Source organism: Marmota monax, unplaced genomic scaffold, assembly GCF_021218885.2.
Source record: "Marmota monax isolate L192 unplaced genomic scaffold, Marmota_monax_Labrador192_F-V1.1 WCK01_AAM20220418_F8-fsc00004, whole genome shotgun sequence".
Taxonomy (NCBI): Eukaryota; Metazoa; Chordata; class Mammalia; order Rodentia; family Sciuridae; genus Marmota; species Marmota monax.
Window position 1 is genome coordinate 9,371,200 of NW_026692881.1, and position 19,671 is coordinate 9,390,870.

At 37.2% G+C, this 19,671-nt stretch overlaps 1 protein-coding gene across 4 annotated transcripts in view; it reads right to left on the bottom strand.

Moving 5' to 3' along the window:
• Positions 1–19,671, bottom strand: part of Ide (insulin degrading enzyme) — a 93,969-nt gene that overhangs the window by 4,384 nt on the left and 69,914 nt on the right. For all 4 annotated transcript variants that reach the window (XM_046450296.2, XM_046450297.2, XM_058581088.1 and 1 more), the window contains 7 exons: positions 17,713–17,823; positions 16,612–16,732; positions 14,679–14,770; positions 13,595–13,706; positions 9,046–9,213; positions 7,188–7,460; positions 4,846–4,907 (listed from right to left, as the gene is read on the bottom strand). In XM_046450296.2, the coding sequence (XP_046306252.1) occupies positions 4,846–4,907; positions 7,188–7,460; positions 9,046–9,213; positions 13,595–13,706; positions 14,679–14,770; positions 16,612–16,732; positions 17,713–17,823 (939 nt within the window). The remainder of the gene's footprint in view (positions 1–4,845; positions 4,908–7,187; positions 7,461–9,045; positions 9,214–13,594; positions 13,707–14,678; positions 14,771–16,611; positions 16,733–17,712; positions 17,824–19,671) is intronic.

The following is a 19,671-nucleotide window of genomic DNA, read 5'->3' on the forward strand; positions in this document are numbered from 1 at the left end:
GTTATTATAAGCCTGGTCCCGTGTGGCTACAAAGGAAGGCCTGATGATGTTTCACAGCAAGCCTGACCATGGTTGCCTCTGTCCTCTGTTGACAAGATGGCCCAGATGACCCCCACAGGCCTGTTATGACCTCTCCAGCTTTTTTTAGGGTCTTAGCCCAGGCCTGCCTCCAGTAATATGTAAAACCTCATCTAAGAATGTCTTTCTTTTCTTTTCTCTTTTTGCAATCTGGGGACCAAACCCAGGACCTTGCACATGGTAGGCACTGAGACACACCCCAGCCCTAAGAAACACTTTTTCCTAGATGCCTCTGTTAATATCTTGTAGAATACCAGCTGGAGCACAACTAGGGAAACGCTACTCTAGATTCAGCTTAAGCAAGTTACATTAGAACATCATCTTTTGTGAACAACTGTAACTAATAATACTTCAAGATGAAAATCTGAGAAACCAAAAAGTACAGAATGTGATAACCTTTTTTTGTAGTTAACTGAGGATAAATACCTATGCCCACAAAACAAAATGGTCTTGAGTGGCAAATAAGTACAACTAAAATTTATTTTGTAACATCAAGAAGTAAAACATGGGCCTGGGGATGTGGCTCAAGCGGTAGTACGCTCGCCTGGCATGCGTGCGGCCCAGGTTCAATCCTCAGCACCACATACCAACAAAGATGTTGTGTCCGCCGAGAACTAAAAAATAAATATTAAAAAAATTCAAAAAAAAAAAAAAAAAAGAAGTAAAACATGGGCTGGGGTTGTGGCTCAGTGGTGGAGCGCTTGCCTAGCATGTGTGAGGCACTGCGTTCAATCCTCAGCAAAACATAAAAATAAATAAAAGGTATTGTGTCCATCTATAATAAAAAAAAAAAAAGAAACAACACATTCTGATTTATAGCACCAAAACCTTCAACACTACTTATTAAATGCTACTAAGTGCCAAATATTTTAAATACCTCATTCCTATAATATTCCAATCAATTCTACTTTGTAGATAAGGAAACAGGTTTTAGCGCTTAAGTAACCTGGCTGAGGTCACAAAACTACCAGTTGGTGTTGGGGTGGAGCCTGGCTCCACATGTTCCTGTTGCTGCTCCACAAACAAAAGAACCTCAGAAGGAGGTAACATGACTCAGTAGGTTAGCAGACCACTTATTGAGCTGTCTATCAAGAAACACATGCCCTATCCCCAATCCTCTGCTCCTCACTACCCTACTGTAGCTCTCTTTTCATGTACATGAAGACCACCTGAGGTTATAGTTCATATCAAAAACTTTGTTCCAGGATCCCTAAAGCATAAACACCAAGAGTGAATATACAGGATGGCATCAAATTAAAAAGCTTCTGCACAGCTAAGAAAACAATTAGGAATGTGAAGAGAGAACCTACAAAATGGGAGAAAATCTTTGCTAGCTACTCTTTTGATAGAGGATTAATTTCTAGAATACCTAAGAATTCAAAAAATTTTACGCCATAAAAATCAAATAACCCAATTAATAAATAGGCAAATGAATTGAACAAACACTTCTCAAAAGAAATACAAATGGCTGACAAATACATGAAAAAATGTTCAACAGCTTTAGCAATTAGGGAAATACAAATAAAACTATACTGAGATTTCATTTCACATCAGTCAGAATGGCAGTTATCAAGAATACAAATAATAAACACTGGAAAGGATGTAGAGAAAAAGGACCACTTTCACACTGTGGCAGGACTGTAAATTAACACAACCTCTATGGAAATCAATATGGAGCCTCTTTGAAAGATTATGGTATATATGTGTAGTAAGAATTGTAAAGCCAAAAAAAAGTACATGTATGAAGACATAAATTGGCGTGAATATACTTTATATACAAAGATATGAAAAATTGTGCTCTAAATATGTAATAAGAATTGTAATGCATTCTGCTGTCATGTATTTAAAAAAATAAAATCAATTAAAAAAAAAAGATTAAGCATGGGACGGAGGTTGCAGCTCAGTGGTAGAGCTCTTGCTTAGCACATGTGAGGCACTGGGTTTGATCCTCAGCACCACATAAAAATAAATAAATGAATAAAGGTATTGTATAAAAAAAATAAAGAAAAGAAATATTACACATGGAACCACCATATGACCCAGCTATGCCACTCCTCAGTATTTATCCTAAAGAATTGAAGCCATCATACTATTCTGATACATGCATACCCATGTTTATAGCAACACCAGTCACAATAGCTAAACTACAGAACCAGTGTAGGCATCCATCAGTGAATAAATGGATAAAGAAAATGTGGCATTTATACACAATGGAGTTTTATTCAGCCATAAAAAAGAATAAAATTATGTCATTTGCAGGAAAATGGATGGAACTTGGGAACATTAAGTTAAATGAAATTAGTCAAACTCAGGACGGTCAGGGTCTCATTTTTCTCTCACACGTGGAAGCTACAGAGGAAAAAGGAAAAGGTGTGTATACAGGGGAATCTCATGAAAATCATAAGGAGATCAGCAGACAAAAAGGACCAGCGGGTGAAAGGTAAGGAGAACTGCTGGGGTGAGATATTGACCAAATTATATTATTATATTGTGTGTATATATGAACATGTAACAACAAATCCCATCATTATGTACAACTATAATGCATGAATAAAAAATGTGGAAAAAAATGTTTCATATTTTCAAAGGCTATTACTGCAAAAGAGCATGAATAGTTGAGATAAGACAGAGATGCCTTCCTCTACACAAGACAAAGGGAGAAAATAACTTGCGCAGCTATCTATTTCCACCACCAAAATGGCTCAATTCTCACTGCCTAAAAATATGAATTCCAGGGGCTGGGGTTGTGGCTCAGAGGTAGAGCACTCACCTGGCATGCGTGAGGCACTGGGTTTAATCCTCAGCACCACATAAAAATAAAATAAAGGTACACAACTAAAAAATATTTTTAAAAAATGTGGGGCTGGGGTTGCGGTTCAGCAGTAAAGCACTTGCTTATTAGCATGTACAAGGCCCTGGGTTTGATCTTCAGTACCACCAAATAAAATAAATAAAGGTATTGTGCCCAACTACAACTAAAAAATATAAAAAATATGCATTCAAAATATTGGTTTTTGTTGTCAAATTCTGAAACTATGGTGCTACATCCATCCTCTTTTTTATCATTAAGGTGTTGTCAGCTACATTAATCATGTTTTACGTAAGAGAACAGCAGTCTTGCAGTTTTGCAGATTTGGGGGGAAGAGGTGTAAATAACTTCTAGATGGCGTAAGAGAACCACTTTCCCCTATGAAAAGTAAATGGGCATTGAAAGCTCTAACATATGAGAAAAACGTGATAAGGCCTTACTGTGCAAAAATCATGCTAATGAGGACTGAAAACAGATTTCTTATGCAGGCAGCTACAATATACCTCTGGAAAATGACATTTTAAGTAAATGATCTCTCCTCTAAAGGGATGTGAAAATGGGATGGGACTGAGTTCCCGATGAAACAGCTTCTAATCACAGATATAATCTAGGCAAAATGGCTAGACCACTTAAGAGACAATTCTAAGGTGTTATAGCAATCAGAGTATTATTTTTTTCCAGGCACAAAAGTGTTCTATATAAAGTAGTGGTCCCAATAAATTACAAAGATCATATGTAGCATTCAAAATTAGTATAAGTCCATTGCAGCATAAATTTTGAATGTCTGTACTTGACATGCTATTTATATTATATGACTACTTACTACAAATTTTGCTATTCTTAAGATTTTATTATGGAGGGGAAAATTTAGATGATGTGAACTTCTTTTTTTAAAAATATTTTATTTCGGGGCTGGGGATGTGGCTCAAGCGGTAGCGCGCTCGCCTGGCATGTGTGCGGCCCGGGTTCGATCCTCAACACCACATACAAACAAAGATGTTGTGTCCGCCAAGAACTAAAAAATAAAAATATTTAAAAAAAAAAAAAAAAAAAAAATATTTTATTTCTTTTCTTTTAGTTTTAGGTGGACACATTATTTTATTTTTATGTGGTGCTGAGGATCGAACCCAATGCCTCATGCATGCTAGACGAGCGCTCTACCACTGAGCCACAACCCCAGCCCCTGATGTGAACTTCTTAAAGTTGTTCTGGGAAGACTTTAATGCTTCTTTTCTCTGCATGATAAACTTTCTCATTAAGCACAGGCATTTAAAGCTCATAAGATTTCTGAACACAGTTCAAAGGGGAGTAATTATGTATTTAAAAAAGGAGGCACAGTTGCTCCTAAGCAGGTGAAAACAATGTGTAGTTGTCAGAGCCTGGAAAATAATCTGATTCTCCAGTTTTTTTTTTTTTTTGTTCTTCCTCCCCACCAAACAAGCTTAGCAATGTTCTTTGTAGTGGAGTAGAAACAAAGGAACAGCTGGGCACGGTGGCACACACCTGTAATCCCAGGGGCTTGGGAAGCTGAGGCAGGAGAATCATGAGTTTAAAGCCAGCCCAGAAAAAAAACAAAAAAACACAAGGTGCTAAGCAACTGGGTGAGACCCTGTCTCCAAATAAAATACAAAAAAGGGCTGGGGATTTGGCTCAGTAGTTGACTGTCCCCGAGTTCAATTCCCTGGTACCAAAAAAAAAAGGGGGGGTGAGGGAGAGTTCAGAGAGGTGGATTTAGAAGGCAGGAAGAGCCAATGTAGACCTCAGTTCAGAAGAAAAGCAAGACACTACTGGGTTCAATAAGAATTGTCTATTTTTTTCTAAGAGTAATAAGCCAAAATGTGTCAAAAATACTTAAACTCACAAAAGCACTTTCATAAATCCAAGCTGAATGTCAAACAGTAACACAACATATAACACATTTCCTTCACTCAAAATGTAAATAAATATATTCAACTTACCTTGTAGAATTTGATGATGTCTTCCTTGGTAAGGGTCTTTAAATATGCAACTTCTATATTATCTGAAAAAGTAATCAAACAATAGTTTTCTAATATTTTCACATTAAGCAGTCAAAAATACTAATAAACTACAATACATTTCACTCCAAGCCTTTCAAGTATCCAGTTTTTTTTTTAATACTGGAGATTGAATCCAAGGGCGCTCTACCACTGAGCTACATCCCCAGTCCTTTTTATTTTTTATTTTGAAACAGGGTCTTGCTAAGTTGCTGACGCTGGCCTCAAACTTGTGATCCTCCTACTTCAGCACCCCAAGTTGGTAGGTGATAGGTAGGCACCACCACACCTGGCTAAAAATATATTTTTAGGTGACCATATGCTCCTGCAAGTAGAAAGCGAATAGATTTTAAGTAAAAGTAAGTGGATACAGTGCAATAGGTAAAAACCTTGGTTTAGGAATGAGGCCAGCCTTGGTTACACATCATGGCTCTCTGCTATTTGCTGCTGGATTTTGGGTTAGTCACTTTGACTTTTCTATTTTTATGTGGTGCTGGGGGTTGAACTCAGGGCCTTGTGCATGCCAAGCAAGTGCTCTATCAACTGAGCTTCATCCCCAACCCTCACTTCAACTTTTCCGAGCCTCAGTTTCCCCATCTAGAAATTGGGGCAAGTACTCAATATGGCTGTAATGAGAAAATCAAGAAAATGACATGTGATGTTATGCACATGGTAAATGCTCAATAAGTGCTAGATACATTCGTAGTGAATCCAACTTCTAGAAAAAATTACAGGAAACTGAGGCCTCAAAAAGGTGATTTGGCCAAAATCTTCAACTTGTTGATATCAGAATATATACACTACTCAACTCCCCTAACTTCTAGTGTGGCTTAGTGCACTCTATTATTGATCTATGTTCTGGAGGAAAGGTAAGAGGAAGCTGACAGGGGACTTCATAAAGCACAGATCTTCCAAATCTGAAAGCTGTGAAAGTTTTAGGAGAACCCTAAAGAAAATGTTTGAAATCCCATGCCTCTAGGGCACTACCTGGCTCAAGGGGATTAATTCATTCTTTTTTTGGGGGGGGGTGGGAAGGGGCAGGGGTCTTTTCCACTGAGTTACATCCCCAGCCTTTTTTATTTTGAGACAGGGTCTTGCTAAATTTCTTAAGGCCTCACTAAGTTGCTGAGGCTCTGGAGTTGTGGGATTACAGGTGTGCACCATCATTCCTCGCCTTAAGGGAATTCAATCTACAGATTTTTCATTTTTTCAGTGTTATGGGAAATAGGTACCTATGTATCTGTGCTCAGAGTCTCAGGGGTACACTGATAGAACAAACAAACAAGTGAAATTAGATTTGTTATTAATATACCAATGTGAGTTACAGGGAGATCTAGCTGTAGTTTTGGAGAAGAAAAGGAGATAAGGTTCCTAATAGGAAATTTTTAGGGGTGGATGGGAAGAAAGGGGACAGGGGATTAGCAATGATGGTGGAATATGATGAACATCATTATCCAAAGTACATGTATGAAGACATGAATTGGTGTGAATATACTTTATATACAACCAGAGATATGAAAAATTGTGCTCTATATGTGTAATATGAATTGTAATGCATTCCACTGTCATTTATTTAAAAAATCAAATAAATAAATTACTGTACATAGATGTTTACCAAAATATTATTACTAATAACAATGTTAAATATAGAATGTTCACATTTTAGTATATGTCCATAATATTTGACATATTTATTTCCATTTTTGGAATGTCCAATATAGGAAAAAGTCATTAGTACTTAAAGTATTTGTACATATTTATGGATATTAAAATGTGGCTCTGCTATATTTGATCATGAAAAGTATTTAAAGCAATGTGTACATTATTATTTCATTTCACCAAAAAGCTGTATTTGTTAGAAAATACATTTGGAAGAACTTAGAATTAAACAAAGATTTTTTAAAATTGTGATATTATTCCATGCTACTTTTGTATTTATTTATTTAGTTGTAGTTGGATGCAATACCTTTATTTCACTTATCTATTTTTATGTGGTGCCAAGGATCAAACCCAGGGTCTCCCATGTGCGAGGCGAGCGCTCTACCACTGAGCCACTATCCCAGCCCAATGCTACTTTTGTATTTTTTATTCATCTAATTAGTGTGAATCTTAAATAACAAGAAGGTTTCTTTAAAAAAAAAATAAATAAATAACAGTTCTTTTAAAGTGCCATCCCTACTCTACTGCCAAATCACAAAATATATACCATTTTGTAGAATGGCCTCAATGTTCTCAAATTTTACATTTAAGTGCCATAATATGTTGGGGTTCTAATTTTACCTTACCTCTGTCAAAATTGTATTGCTGGGAGATGATTTCTCCCCAATATTTAGCACACTCTGCAGATAATTTCTTTGGTTTGTCAAGTCGACGAATTGCTAATGCTTGAATATGTTTTTGGAAGGCTTCTTCTGTCATGTCCTCTATGGACTTTTCCATAGTAATTAAGAAAGCTTCCACTCTGCTTTCTAGGTAGTGTGGTGGCTTTTCTGACTGGATGATGAAGCGCAAGCCCTGTATACCATTAGCTCGACGTGGCCCACTGAAGACAATGTAACCTAAAACACAAACATCAACCAGTCAGGATCTTGGCATTTGAGACTTAGGCCACTTTTAATCTTTTGGAGCAATAAAATCTACTTTAGAATTTTAGATTATCTATCCTTGAAAAAATATTAAGACAGTCTCAGTTTCTAAAGACAGAGCAGAAGAGCTCGCTGAAGACTAGTTAGAAAGTTGGAGATGACTTTTTCTTCTTTGGGAAAAACAAAACAAAAAAATCTCCAAACAACCCCATTCATCATTTGAACTCACATTCCACCTCCTCACTTTTTGTTAGTTAATCCCCTTCAATCTAAGCTTAAGTAATTCGCATTCCCATGACATGCTGTACTCATTTTCATCCCTATCTACTGTCCCAGTTATCTGCTTTTAGTATCTAAGTTCCTTATATGAACCTGGCTCTACCACTGCATTTCTTATTAGATAATCCATTCCTGGACCTACTCTATTCAGACTGTAACTCTACAGAGACTGGGCTAACTAAAGGTTATACTTCCATTGGCATCTGGTGATGCCATGAACACAGTGCTTCAAGGACTTTCTAAACTGAGTTCTTGGCTTGCTTCCTTCTGCTGTTCTGCACCTCTGACAACTTCATTGTGTTTGGGCTCTAATTCTGAGGAAGTCATTATCTTCAGCAGAGCTTTTATACTTTGAACACTCTTAAAGACTATTCATAACATAACCATTTGTATAGTTCCTAGCATAGTGTTTTTAAAAAAATTACAGGTATCAAGAGAGACTTACCAAATCCTCTTTCACTGGTTCCTCTCTGCCATTAACAAGGGCCTTCTTGAACTTTTTTTGGGGGGTGGGGCAGAGTACCAGGGACTGAACTCAGGGGCACTTGACCACTAAGCCACATCTCCAGTCCTATTTTGTATTTTATTTAGAAAAAGGCTCTCACTGAGTTGCTTAGCATCTCACTTTTGCTGAGGCTGGCTTTGAACTCAAGATCCTCCTGCCTCAGCCTCCCAAGCCACTGGGATTACAGGAATGCTTCATGGCGCTTGGCTTCTTGAACTTCTTTACTCATTTATTAAATCTGCCAGGAAGTCTAAGACTTTTACCAGTGCCTAAAATTTTGCAAATACATTCCGAGTACCTTGTATGTGTCCCAGGTTTGGGATATAGTGATGAATAAGAGAGAATACCTGCCCTCAGGGAACTTGTTTGGTGAATCCAAGCTCCTCTGAAGGGCTGCTTTCTATTTTGCTACTCTTGAGTCTGCCCTCAGCATTCTCTCCTCTCTACCTGAAATGTCTTCTTTATTGACATGTATGTAATATAAATACAGGGTCATCTCATTAAGAAGTGCTTTGATATCTACAAGATATTGACTGCTTATCTATCTTATTTATATGAAGGTGCTGGGGATAGAACCCAGGATCCTGTGCATACAAGACAAGCATTCTACCACTGAACTACACCCCCAGCTTGGATTGCTTATCTTTTAGAAGTGAATTCTCTGTCAACAAGGTTTTCACAAGTCTCTCTTCTACATGTGGAGAATGTTTTCTGAGGACAACTGTTTTTCGTTAAGGTCTATAGTATCTTGCTATTACCCCACTTCCTTCTCACCCAGCTGCTCCTTGGTACGCAGGGTATTGAAGCAAGGCTCAGAGATAATCTGACAGAAAAGTTCTAGAAACATGTTCTCCGAGGTGCTCTGCATGTCTGTTTGGTAGTATATCTCGATGCCACAGTTATTATGAACTTCATTCCTCTGCTGATAAACAAACCATCCTCCTAGAAGTTTCAAAAAGAGAGCAACAAGTTAAAAAATTAATTTAGGGTTTAATAAAATCAATGCTATGTTTACCCATTAATATATGTAACTATCTGATCATAAAATGGCAGCACTAAATTCTTATCAGAAGAGGGAGGAGAATCTGAGCTGTAAAACCCTACCCTTTCCATTTTCAGACTTTTCATTTATATAACAAATGTCTCCTTCACAGTGCATAAAAATTTTCTTTTTTAATTTTTATTTTTTGATACTGGGGATTGAAGTCAGAGGTTCTTTTTACCACTGAACCACATCCCCTGTCCTTTTTATTTTTTGTTTTGAAACAAGACCTCACAAAGTTGCTTAGGGACTTGCTAAGTTGCTGAGGCTGGCCTGGAACTTGTAATCCTCCTGCTTCAGCCTCCAAGTTGCTAGAATTACAGATGTATGCTACTGTGCCTAGCAACTTTTAATTTTTAAACCATAAATGCTTTCCCATGGAGAGTTAAATGAGGGATTATTTAAGGCATTCATATCTGATCACTTGGCTAAATTGAAATAATTTCCTAACACCTGGCATTTTGAGAATATGATTGATGTAAACTTTTTTTTGTGTGTGTGTGGGGGGGTACTGGGTATTGAATATAGGGCCTCTTACATGTTAGGCAAGTGTTCTACCACTCAGTTATGCTTTCAGCCCTTTGAGACATGGTTGGGCTAAATTACCCCTTGTTGGGCTCCACCCTGCAATCCTCCGGCCTCAGCCTCCTGAGTACCTGGGATTATAGGCTTCTGCCACTGAGCCTGGATTAAACTGGGCTATTTTGGGACTTGAGGCAATGTGGGGCCCAAAAGACAGGGTCCTAGGAGAAGAAAAAGAAAGAAGAAGAGCTGGGGCTATAGCTTAGTGGCAAAGCACTTGCCTAGCATGCATGAGGCACTGGGTTCAATCCTCAGCACCACATACAAATTAACAAAAATAAAATAAAGGCATTCTGTCAACTAAAAAAAAAAAAAAATTAAGAAAAGAAGAAAGTAGAGTGAAAGAGTTATGAAAGATTCACTTTGAAATTTTGTTTTTAGTTGGGCTCAGTTTGCCTAAAGATAAATGTTATAGACCTTTCTTTCTTTTTTTGTGTTGGGATGAACCTAGGACCTTGCACAAGGTAAGTAAACACTCTACCACTGAGCAGCATTCCAGCCCCAATACTATGGCTCTTAAAAAACAGATCTTGATTCTTCCTCTTTGCCCTATTTGTAATGAGAAACAAACTAGAAGATTGACAATTTCATGATGACTGGGCGTGAAGAAGAGCAGAGCTGTGCTCAAGATATCCCATTCAACAAAGATATTCTGAGGTAGTGTGTAGCTATTTAGAGACAGAGACAGACTTCAGTTTTAAGGACTGCATAGTGTAATAAAAAGATGGTGGTGCACTTTTATTTATTTATTTAGTTGTAGATAGACACAATGTCTTTATTCATTTTTATGTGGTGCTGAGGATCAAATCCAGGGCCTCACACGTGCAAAGCAGGTGCTCTACCACTGAGCTACAGCCCCAGCCCCTTGGTGGTGCACTTTAATCCAAATGCAAGAGTAGAAATGCTGAGTAGCTAAAACAGAGGTTCAGAAAACTGTTAGGAGTTTAAAAGTAGAAGTGACTACTTGTAGATAAGAGTCTTAGAAAAAGTTTAGTGGATGTTATAGTTTGGATCTTGAATGCCTCCACTTATGGTTTAGTTGTGGTGCCCCCAAAAGCTCACATATGAGACAAAGCAAGGTTTGGAGGAGAAATGATTGGGCTATAGTCTTAATCTAATCAGTGAATTAATCCATGATAGGATTGACTGGGTGGTAAGCTAGAGGCAGGTAGGGTATGGCTGGAGGAAGTGGTTCACTAGGGGCAGGGCCATAGGGTATATATTTGTATCTGGCCAGTAGAGTTTCTCTCTGCTTCCTGATCACAATGTGAGCTCCTTCCCTCTGTCACACTCTTCTGCCATGATGTTCTACCTGGAGCCCTGAGGAATGGAGCCAGCCTTCTATAGACTAAGACCACTGAAACTGTGAGCCCTTTTCTCCTCTACAATTGTGCTGGTTGGGTCCGTCAGACACAGCAGCAAAAAAGCTGACTAAAACACCTGCAAAAGCTCATGTGTTGAAGGCTTGGCCCTGGCCTGTGGTGCTGCTACTGGAAGGCAGTAGAACCTTTTGGGAGGCAGAGTCTAGTGGAAAGAAGTTAGGTTATTGGGAGCATAGAAGAGGATATTGGGACCCCATTCTCCTCTTCCTCAGGCTGCCATGAGTTGAAGGCTTCCTCGCTTACAGGCCCCAAAAGTAAAAGGCCATGATGAAACCTCCAAAACTTGAGCCAAAATACACTCATCCTCCTTCTTTTTGGTGGTGGTGGGAGATCAGGGATTGAACTCAGGGGCACTCAAAACACTGAGCTACATTTTCAGCCTCAATTTGTATTTTATTTAGAGACAGGGTCTCACTGAGTTGCTTGGCACCTTGCTTTTGATGAGGCTGGCTTTGATCTCAAGATCCTCCTGCCTCAACCTCCTGAGCTACTGGGATTACAGGAGTGCTCCACTCCACCTGGCCACCCACCCTTTTTATAAGTTGTTTATCTTGGGTATTTTGTCAATGACAAAAAGCTAACACAATGGAGTAGGTGTTTGGAAGAATGAGTAGGGTGTAGACAAGGTCCATGGGGAAGAAGGGGCTGAGGGGAACACTATTTTAGGAGGATAAAAGAGCTGAGAGAAGAAAAGCACAGATGCTGCATGAATGGGAAAATACCACAAAATGCGGCCAAGAAACATCAGCTCTCATTCTTGGTCTAATATACCTCTCATGATACAGTCTGGAACAATATTAACTCATGTTAATGTATTTTTACATGAAATAGACAATTGTTGCCAGGTGTGGTGACCAATACATATAATTTCATCAACTTGGAAGGCTGAAGCAAGAGAATTGCAAATTTGAGGTCAGTCTCAACAATTCAGCAAGATCAGGGGGCTGGGGATGTGGCTCAAGCGGTAGCTCGCTTGCCTGGCATGCGTGCGGCCCGGGTTCGAGCCTCAGCACCACATACAAACAAAGATGTTGTGTCTGCCGAAAAAAAAAAAAAATATTAAAAAAAAAAAACAATTCAGCAAGACCCTGTCTGAAAATAAAAAGAACTGGGGATGTAACTTAGAGGCAAAGTTCCCCTGGGGTCAATCCTCAGTAGTAAAAACAAACAAACAAACAAACAAAAATCATTGTTAATGTAAAAGTTACCCAATGTTGCAAACCCAAATACATGAATAAAATCAATTATTGATGTTGATCCCTATGAAAACATTCTTTTTTTTTTTTGCTTTTGTTTTTTAGTTGTAGTTGGACATAATACCTTTATTTTAATTTTTACGTGGTACTGAGGAATGAATCCAGCACCCCACACACGCTAAGCGAGTGCTCTACTGCTGAGCCACAACTCCAGCCCCAGAAAACATTCTTTTTTATGTGTGGCATTGAGGATTTAACCTGGAGCATACAACTGAGTGACACCCCTAGCCCAATTTTAGTTTTATTTTGAGCTAGGTTCTCACTAAATTTCCAAGGCTGGCCTCAGACTTGTGATTCTCCTGCCTGACTCCTGAATCACTAGGATTATGGGAGTGTGCTATTGTGCCCAGCTATGAAAATATTCTTTTTTTTTTTAATATTTATTTTAGTTTTAGGTGGACACAATATCTTCATTTTACATTTATGTAGTGCTGAGGATCGAACCCAGTGCCTCATGCATGCTAGGCGAGTATACTCTACCACTGAGCCACAACCCCAGCTCCCAGCTATGAAAATATTCTTATAATAAATATATGTTATCTGCACCTATAACTTTACTAAAACCTTTTCTGCCAAAGATTATTATGGGTTTCCAGTGAAATAGTTATTACTTTCTATGAATAAATTTTATACTTCCCAGTCAATATTTTAAATGTGATATATTTAATTCCTAACTCTTCTATACTCAAGTATCAGTCAATGCTAGTATCATTCTCAAAATCATCTCCCACCTCCAATTTCACCTCCTTGGCTCCCCTCCAGAGAATTTTCTGGAAGAATTATCTCTCTACTCATACTTCCATAAAAAGTAAAGGATCCCAGGAGATCTTTGTCATAAAATCATATATCATTATCAAAGTGAATTCAACCTACCTGTCATCACTCATATTATTTTATTTATTTATTTATTTTTAATATTTATTTTTTAATTTTCGGCGGACACTTTGTTTGTATGTGGTGCTAAGGATTGAACCCGGGCCGCATGCATGCCAGGTGAGCGTACTACCACTTGAGCCACATCCCCAGCCCTGAATACCTAAAGTTTTAACATTTCCACTTACTGTCAGGGAGCTGAACTTCTCTATATCGAACCAGCTGACTTGGAAGAAGAGGTTTGGTGTGAGCATATTCAATAAGGGTGTCTTCGACCATTTGCATGATTCCTAATGCAGCCTGGGAAAAAGATGCCATAGCACATTACAAAAAAAAAAAAAATGTATCTGGTCTGTGAAAATAAAAAGAGTATACTGGACAGTCTATTACAATATTAAAAAAAAAAAGAAAACATGCTTGTAAAATAAAGTAGCTTAGTTTATCATAAAAATAGGTTTGAATCCCACTCAAATGGATAAAAGTTGAATCTATCAGTCAGTATGGTAGTAATGAAGAGAAATAGAGACCCACACAATTATTAACACTGATGCCAACGCTGGGGGACAAAAACACTGCCCCAATTGAAGAGGAATTGGTAATGGAGAGCTGGTCCTTAATAAATGACCTTGACTGCCGCACCTGGGGTCAAAGCCAAGCAAAGAAGGTGAGCATAAAGTTTTGTTGTGTGTGGAACTAACCTTGGCAACAATCCTGTCTCTACCGCTTACTGGAATCTGACTTTGGGCATGTTATTTTGGAGGCAGTATTGCAGAGTGGTGGAGAGTGAAGGCTCTTGAGACAGACTGCTATGGAAATTTTGTTGTGCTTTCTATGTGCTCAGCGCTTGGCATGTACTATTTAATTCTTATAACCCACAACGTAGCTGGCAACTCTACTTTTATAGATAGGTAAACAGAGCAGAGTTAAGACATTTTCATAAGATTACATACATATTTATTATTTGGCAGGGTCAGGACTTGAATGCACATTATGTGAATCTACAGAATAGAGGCAATTATTCCCATTTTCTCCTAAGATTGCACAAGGCAAGAAATGAAAGCAGGTCTTCAGTTAACTATAGTCTTCCACCTCCTCCTTGCCTTCTCCCACCTTCCTCCACAGAGTAGAGAAGAATTCTCTCTCTACTCATCTACTCACTGAGCAAACTCTAATGAGCTTATCACTGTGCTGGTTAATAATCTTAAGATAGACTAAAGGAAAAAAATTTCTTCCAGTGGTCCACATCAGACCACTAAAACCTCAACCACTCACCTGTTTTGTTATGTTTCCATGGAGAAGGGCCTCAATGTGCAGCCGTGACAGAAGCTGAGGTATGAAGGCCTTAAGGCGAGGAAGAGTGACATCTGTAAAGGAATAAAAAATGTTGACATCTACATTTAAGTGTAAATACAAAAACCAAGCAAGCAGATAAGAAAACTTTGTATTTGAGATAATTTAAGATTTATAGAAGATTTGCAAAAATACCACATAGTTCCTTTATTATACACTTCACCCAATTTTTCCTAACTAGTTAACATCTTTCCTAACCATAATACTCTCTGAGAATTAGATTTAAGATCTTTAGGAAAAAAACCAGGACCACTCTAGCAAAATTGGCTGCTTGTCATTATAACCTTTCACTGAAAGCTACAGAAAGAGTTTGGCATATTAAAAGTCTAAAATTATCCAATAACTTTGACATAATCATCTTAAACTTGATTTTTACACATTTAGAAAAAAATCCCAAATCCAGGTATACTGAAATAAAAAATAAAACAAGACATTCAAAGAATTTAACTTCTCATAAATAATTTAAAACTGAGGAAGATAACATGAGCTATCTTTATAATAACTAATGCCAAAAAATACAATTTCACATTTCCTAAACACCATAGATGATCAAACTTAAGAAATTAACACTGATACAATTAGCTGAAAATGCAAAAGAATTATTATTTTTAATTTTAAATATTTACTTTTTTTAGGTGTAGATGGACACAACACAATGCCTTTATTTTTTTATGTGATGCTGAGGATTGAACCTGGGCCCTGCTCATGCTAGGTGAGCGCTCTACCGCTGAGCCACAATCCCAGCCCCTATTTTTTATTTTTAATATTTTTTTTTTTTTTTAGTTTTAGGTGGACACAATATCTTTATTTTATTTTTACGTGGTGCTGAGAATCGAACCCAGTGCCTCACGCATGCTAGGTGAGCATGCTACCACTTGAGCCACATCCCCAAGAATTATTTTTAAATTCTTATTAATGAGCATACAGAAAAGATTAAGTGAAGTAATGATGGAAATGAAAAATATAAATAATAATGGATGATATAATCAGTCTGTCCAATAAAGCAACTCTGAAAGTATTTTATTCCATTCAATAGACACATTGAAGGCATTACATTAAACTAGGCATCAAATAAAAGGATAAAAAGAAGACATAATCACAATTCTAAAACAATTTAGGACTTTCAAGCAAACTCCCTGAGAATTAGATTGAAGATCTTTAGGAAAAAACAAGGACCACTCTTTAGGCATTAATATATTTTCTAAAATTTTAACTGAACTTAACAGATCTAAAGATGCCAGGGTTTGGAAAAAATGCCTGAGCATACTTTCTATGTGATAAGACTTTCAAGCTCAGTCTTTTCCCTCTTTTCTGAAAAGTTTGATATTAACAAGGTCAAGTGCTGTCAGAGCATTTAGTCATGTTCAGAAAGCTAAGAACAGTAATAATTAACCATGTAGGTTCAAGTTGAAAATAGCAAATGTGGCTAACCTGCCCAAATGCAAAAGCTACTTCAAAGACCACCAATGTTTTTATGAAAAACATACAACACTGGCAAGTTTTTTTGTTTTTTTTTTTGGTAGCGGGGATTAAACCCAGGGGCACTTTACCGTTGAGCTACACCCTCAGCCCTTTTTATTTTTTGAAACAGGGTCTTGCTAAATTGCTCAGGGTCTCGCTAAATTGCTCAGGGTCTCGCTAAATTGCTAAGACTGGCCTTGAACCTGCCATCCTTCTGCCTCAGCCCCCCAAATCTCTGGGATTACAGGCACACGCCATCATGCCTGGCTCACAGTTGGCATTAACAGAACTATATTATTAAAAAACATAACACTTGATACCAGTATAAACCACAAACATCTTAGAAAAAAAATCGAGACAGCATTAATTAGGCTTTAAGCAAAAAGGGTCTCACCATCCAGGGCTTCTTTTAACTCATCTTTAGTCCAGGCCACTTCAGTCATCAGCAAGCGGAGGTAGTACATGGCATGCTGGTGAGGCTGTTCAGCCCGGAAATTGTTGAGAGACCGCATATACTAGTGAAGGGAGATATGGATCTATGAATTTTATAAATCTCATTATATGAACTATGTGTTACTGGCATGTGGGAATATTTACTTCTTTCTTCTCCTGAAGTCACATATTTAAGAATAGGGCATACCCCTCTCTAATCCTTAAACTAATTGACATGCTTAAAAAAAAAATTATAGTTGTAGACGGACATCATGCCTTTATTTGCTTATTTTTGTAGCGGTGCTAAGGATCGAACCCAGTGCCTCACACGTGCTAGGCAAGTGCTCTGCTACTAAGCTCCAGCCCCAGGCTCCAGCATGCTTTTTCATTGTCAAGGTGGCACCTTTACCCTTGGCAACTGATTTGTACTCTAAATGCTTTCACTATGAGACATCTTTCACCTCTCAGAAAGTTATTTCTGGTTTCCAGGGCCTTCGTCTTTTTGGCATCCTTAGATAGTATATATACAGCCATTCGAAAGTCTTGGTAAGCAAGTAACGTGGATAGATATATTCTGGATCTTCAATTGATAACAGACAGTAGTTTTTTAATGATGTACAATGAAGACCACAGTTTAGCTATGAAAGCAACAATCCATCCTATACTTTCATTACTGGGTCTAACATGGGGTGTATTTGAATGGAAGATATATCAAACTTAAATAGTCTGCCCTAATGTGACAAAGCTCTTGTGGTAAGGCAGAACCCAGTCTGTTCAAATGTGTTCATCTGAAACTCCCTGAATGCCACTAGCTGCTTCTCTTTGAAAGTCAGTACTGCAACTGCATGAGCTCTTGAAGCCCACAGAGAAGGGGGCCAGGAGTCCACCAAAGTCGGCTTTCTTTCTGGTATAGATTAAGCAAATATAAGGTAAGATGAATGCAACAGGATTATGAATGCTTCATTTACTCCTCTCTCCCTTTATCAAAAAATTTCATAATATGCCAAATAGCAATAGCTTCATGAATTAAAAAAAAAGCCCAAAAATGAGTCAGAAAACTTACCGCTTCTTTGATAATTTCAAATCTTTTTTTATCAATCTCAAAGGTAGCCATTTTCTCAGTGATCTTCTTTAGCAAAATTGGCTGCTTGTCATTATAACCTTTCACTGAAAGCTACAGAAAGAGTTTGGCATATTAAAAGTCTAAAATTATCCAATAACTTTGACATAATCATCTTAAACTTGATTTTTACACATTTAGAAAAAAATCCCAAATCCAGGTATACTGAAATAAAAACAAGATATTCAAAGAATTTAACTTCTCATAAATAATTTAAAACTGAGAAGATAACATTAGTTATCTTTATAATAACTAATGCCAAAAAACACAATTTCACATTTCCTAAACACCGTAGATAAATTCACCTGATGCCAAACTATGGCAACACACATTAAATCATCAAAATCATATTCTCATTATATCAAATTTAATCACAGAAAGTGTTTTTCCTTTATTTTTCTTCTCTTTTTGGTGCTGGAGATAGAGCCCAGGGCCTCATGTACGCTAGGCACACGCTCTACCACTGAGTTTTATCCCCAGCCCCTAAGTTTTATTTTAAAAAAGAATTTCTAATGAATGGTAGGCTTAAAAGTTTTTATAGCTAGTAAGAAGATAAAAATCATAGGGGACTATCATCTAGCTAACTACTGGGCAAGTCCCAAAACAGTACATAAATGTATATTTTTAAAAAATCACCTTTGGAGAAATCAGGCAGACCAAATGATGTATTACACTCAATATTACCCAAGAAGGACCCCAAATTCTAAATATTTGCTTACTTCACAAGTTCTGCTGATATCTCAAAAGCTGATGTCAAAATAAATGTTTAGGAAGGAGACAGTTAGAATTTGCCTTAGGACAATTTACTTCAGTAGTCTCTGAAAGTCTAACACTTTGAAAGCAATGAATGGGGAATGGCTATTACCATATTTTCATATAGTAGTATCCACAGCAGTTTAAGACACACTGCAACTAGAATACCTATGAAAGTTTTACCCTGAGAAGAATGATAGTCAAGAGCCTCAGCATGAGTGAAGATCACTGACCACTGAAAGCATATCATACTTGGTAGAAACCAGACTGACAATTAGCAGAAAGCTAATTGTAAATCATAAATAAAAATTATTTGTTTTAATGTAAATACACCAAATGTTAACAGCAAAAACTAGAAAACTGATTATTAATTTTATACTTGGAGTTAATTTTGATCTCTAAATCTAAAAATTTCTGTGGATTCTGAGAATAATTAGATCACATAGATTCTTATACACTCAACAAAAGCTACTGGAAAACATTTGTGAAGGAAATCAACAAAAGCTACTGGAAAACATATGTGAAGGAAAAAGCCACTGCAAAAATGAATAAAATTTTCAAAATCCTAAATTCATTTGTGTGAGAATTTTTTTAGAAAGAGTATTCAGAAATGCTCCAATTTTAATTTTCTGAAAACAATTTCAAGAAAAATGAAAAATGAATATGTGCCATAAAAGGTGTTAATTTGAACTGAGATATAATCAAGGTTGGAAACATCAGAAACACTACTGAAGATCTAATTTTTTCTTGGGATGTACTTAATAATGCTTTAAAAACAAAAAACAAACACATGTAAAATAGTTAATGATGCATGCTACAAAATAAAATTTCAAGTGTGTTTGAACACCGCAACTTTCTATCACGGTCCACAGAACTAAAAAAAGCTTAAGTAAAATTCAAGCACCACAACAATAACTATGTATATCTTTTACTTCAGATGGCAATATAATCAAATATATAGAAAGAAAAACATGCTTTTAGGATTAGTATGTTAAACATCTCAAGCAGAAGAACATGCAAATAAATGTAGCACACATTTATGTTCATAATATGCACTAAGCATTATTAAATCATGTATTAGTGGAACTAATACTAATTTGAGTTCTTCAATCACTAAAAAGGTGCAAGGAAAAAAACCATCAATCTTCT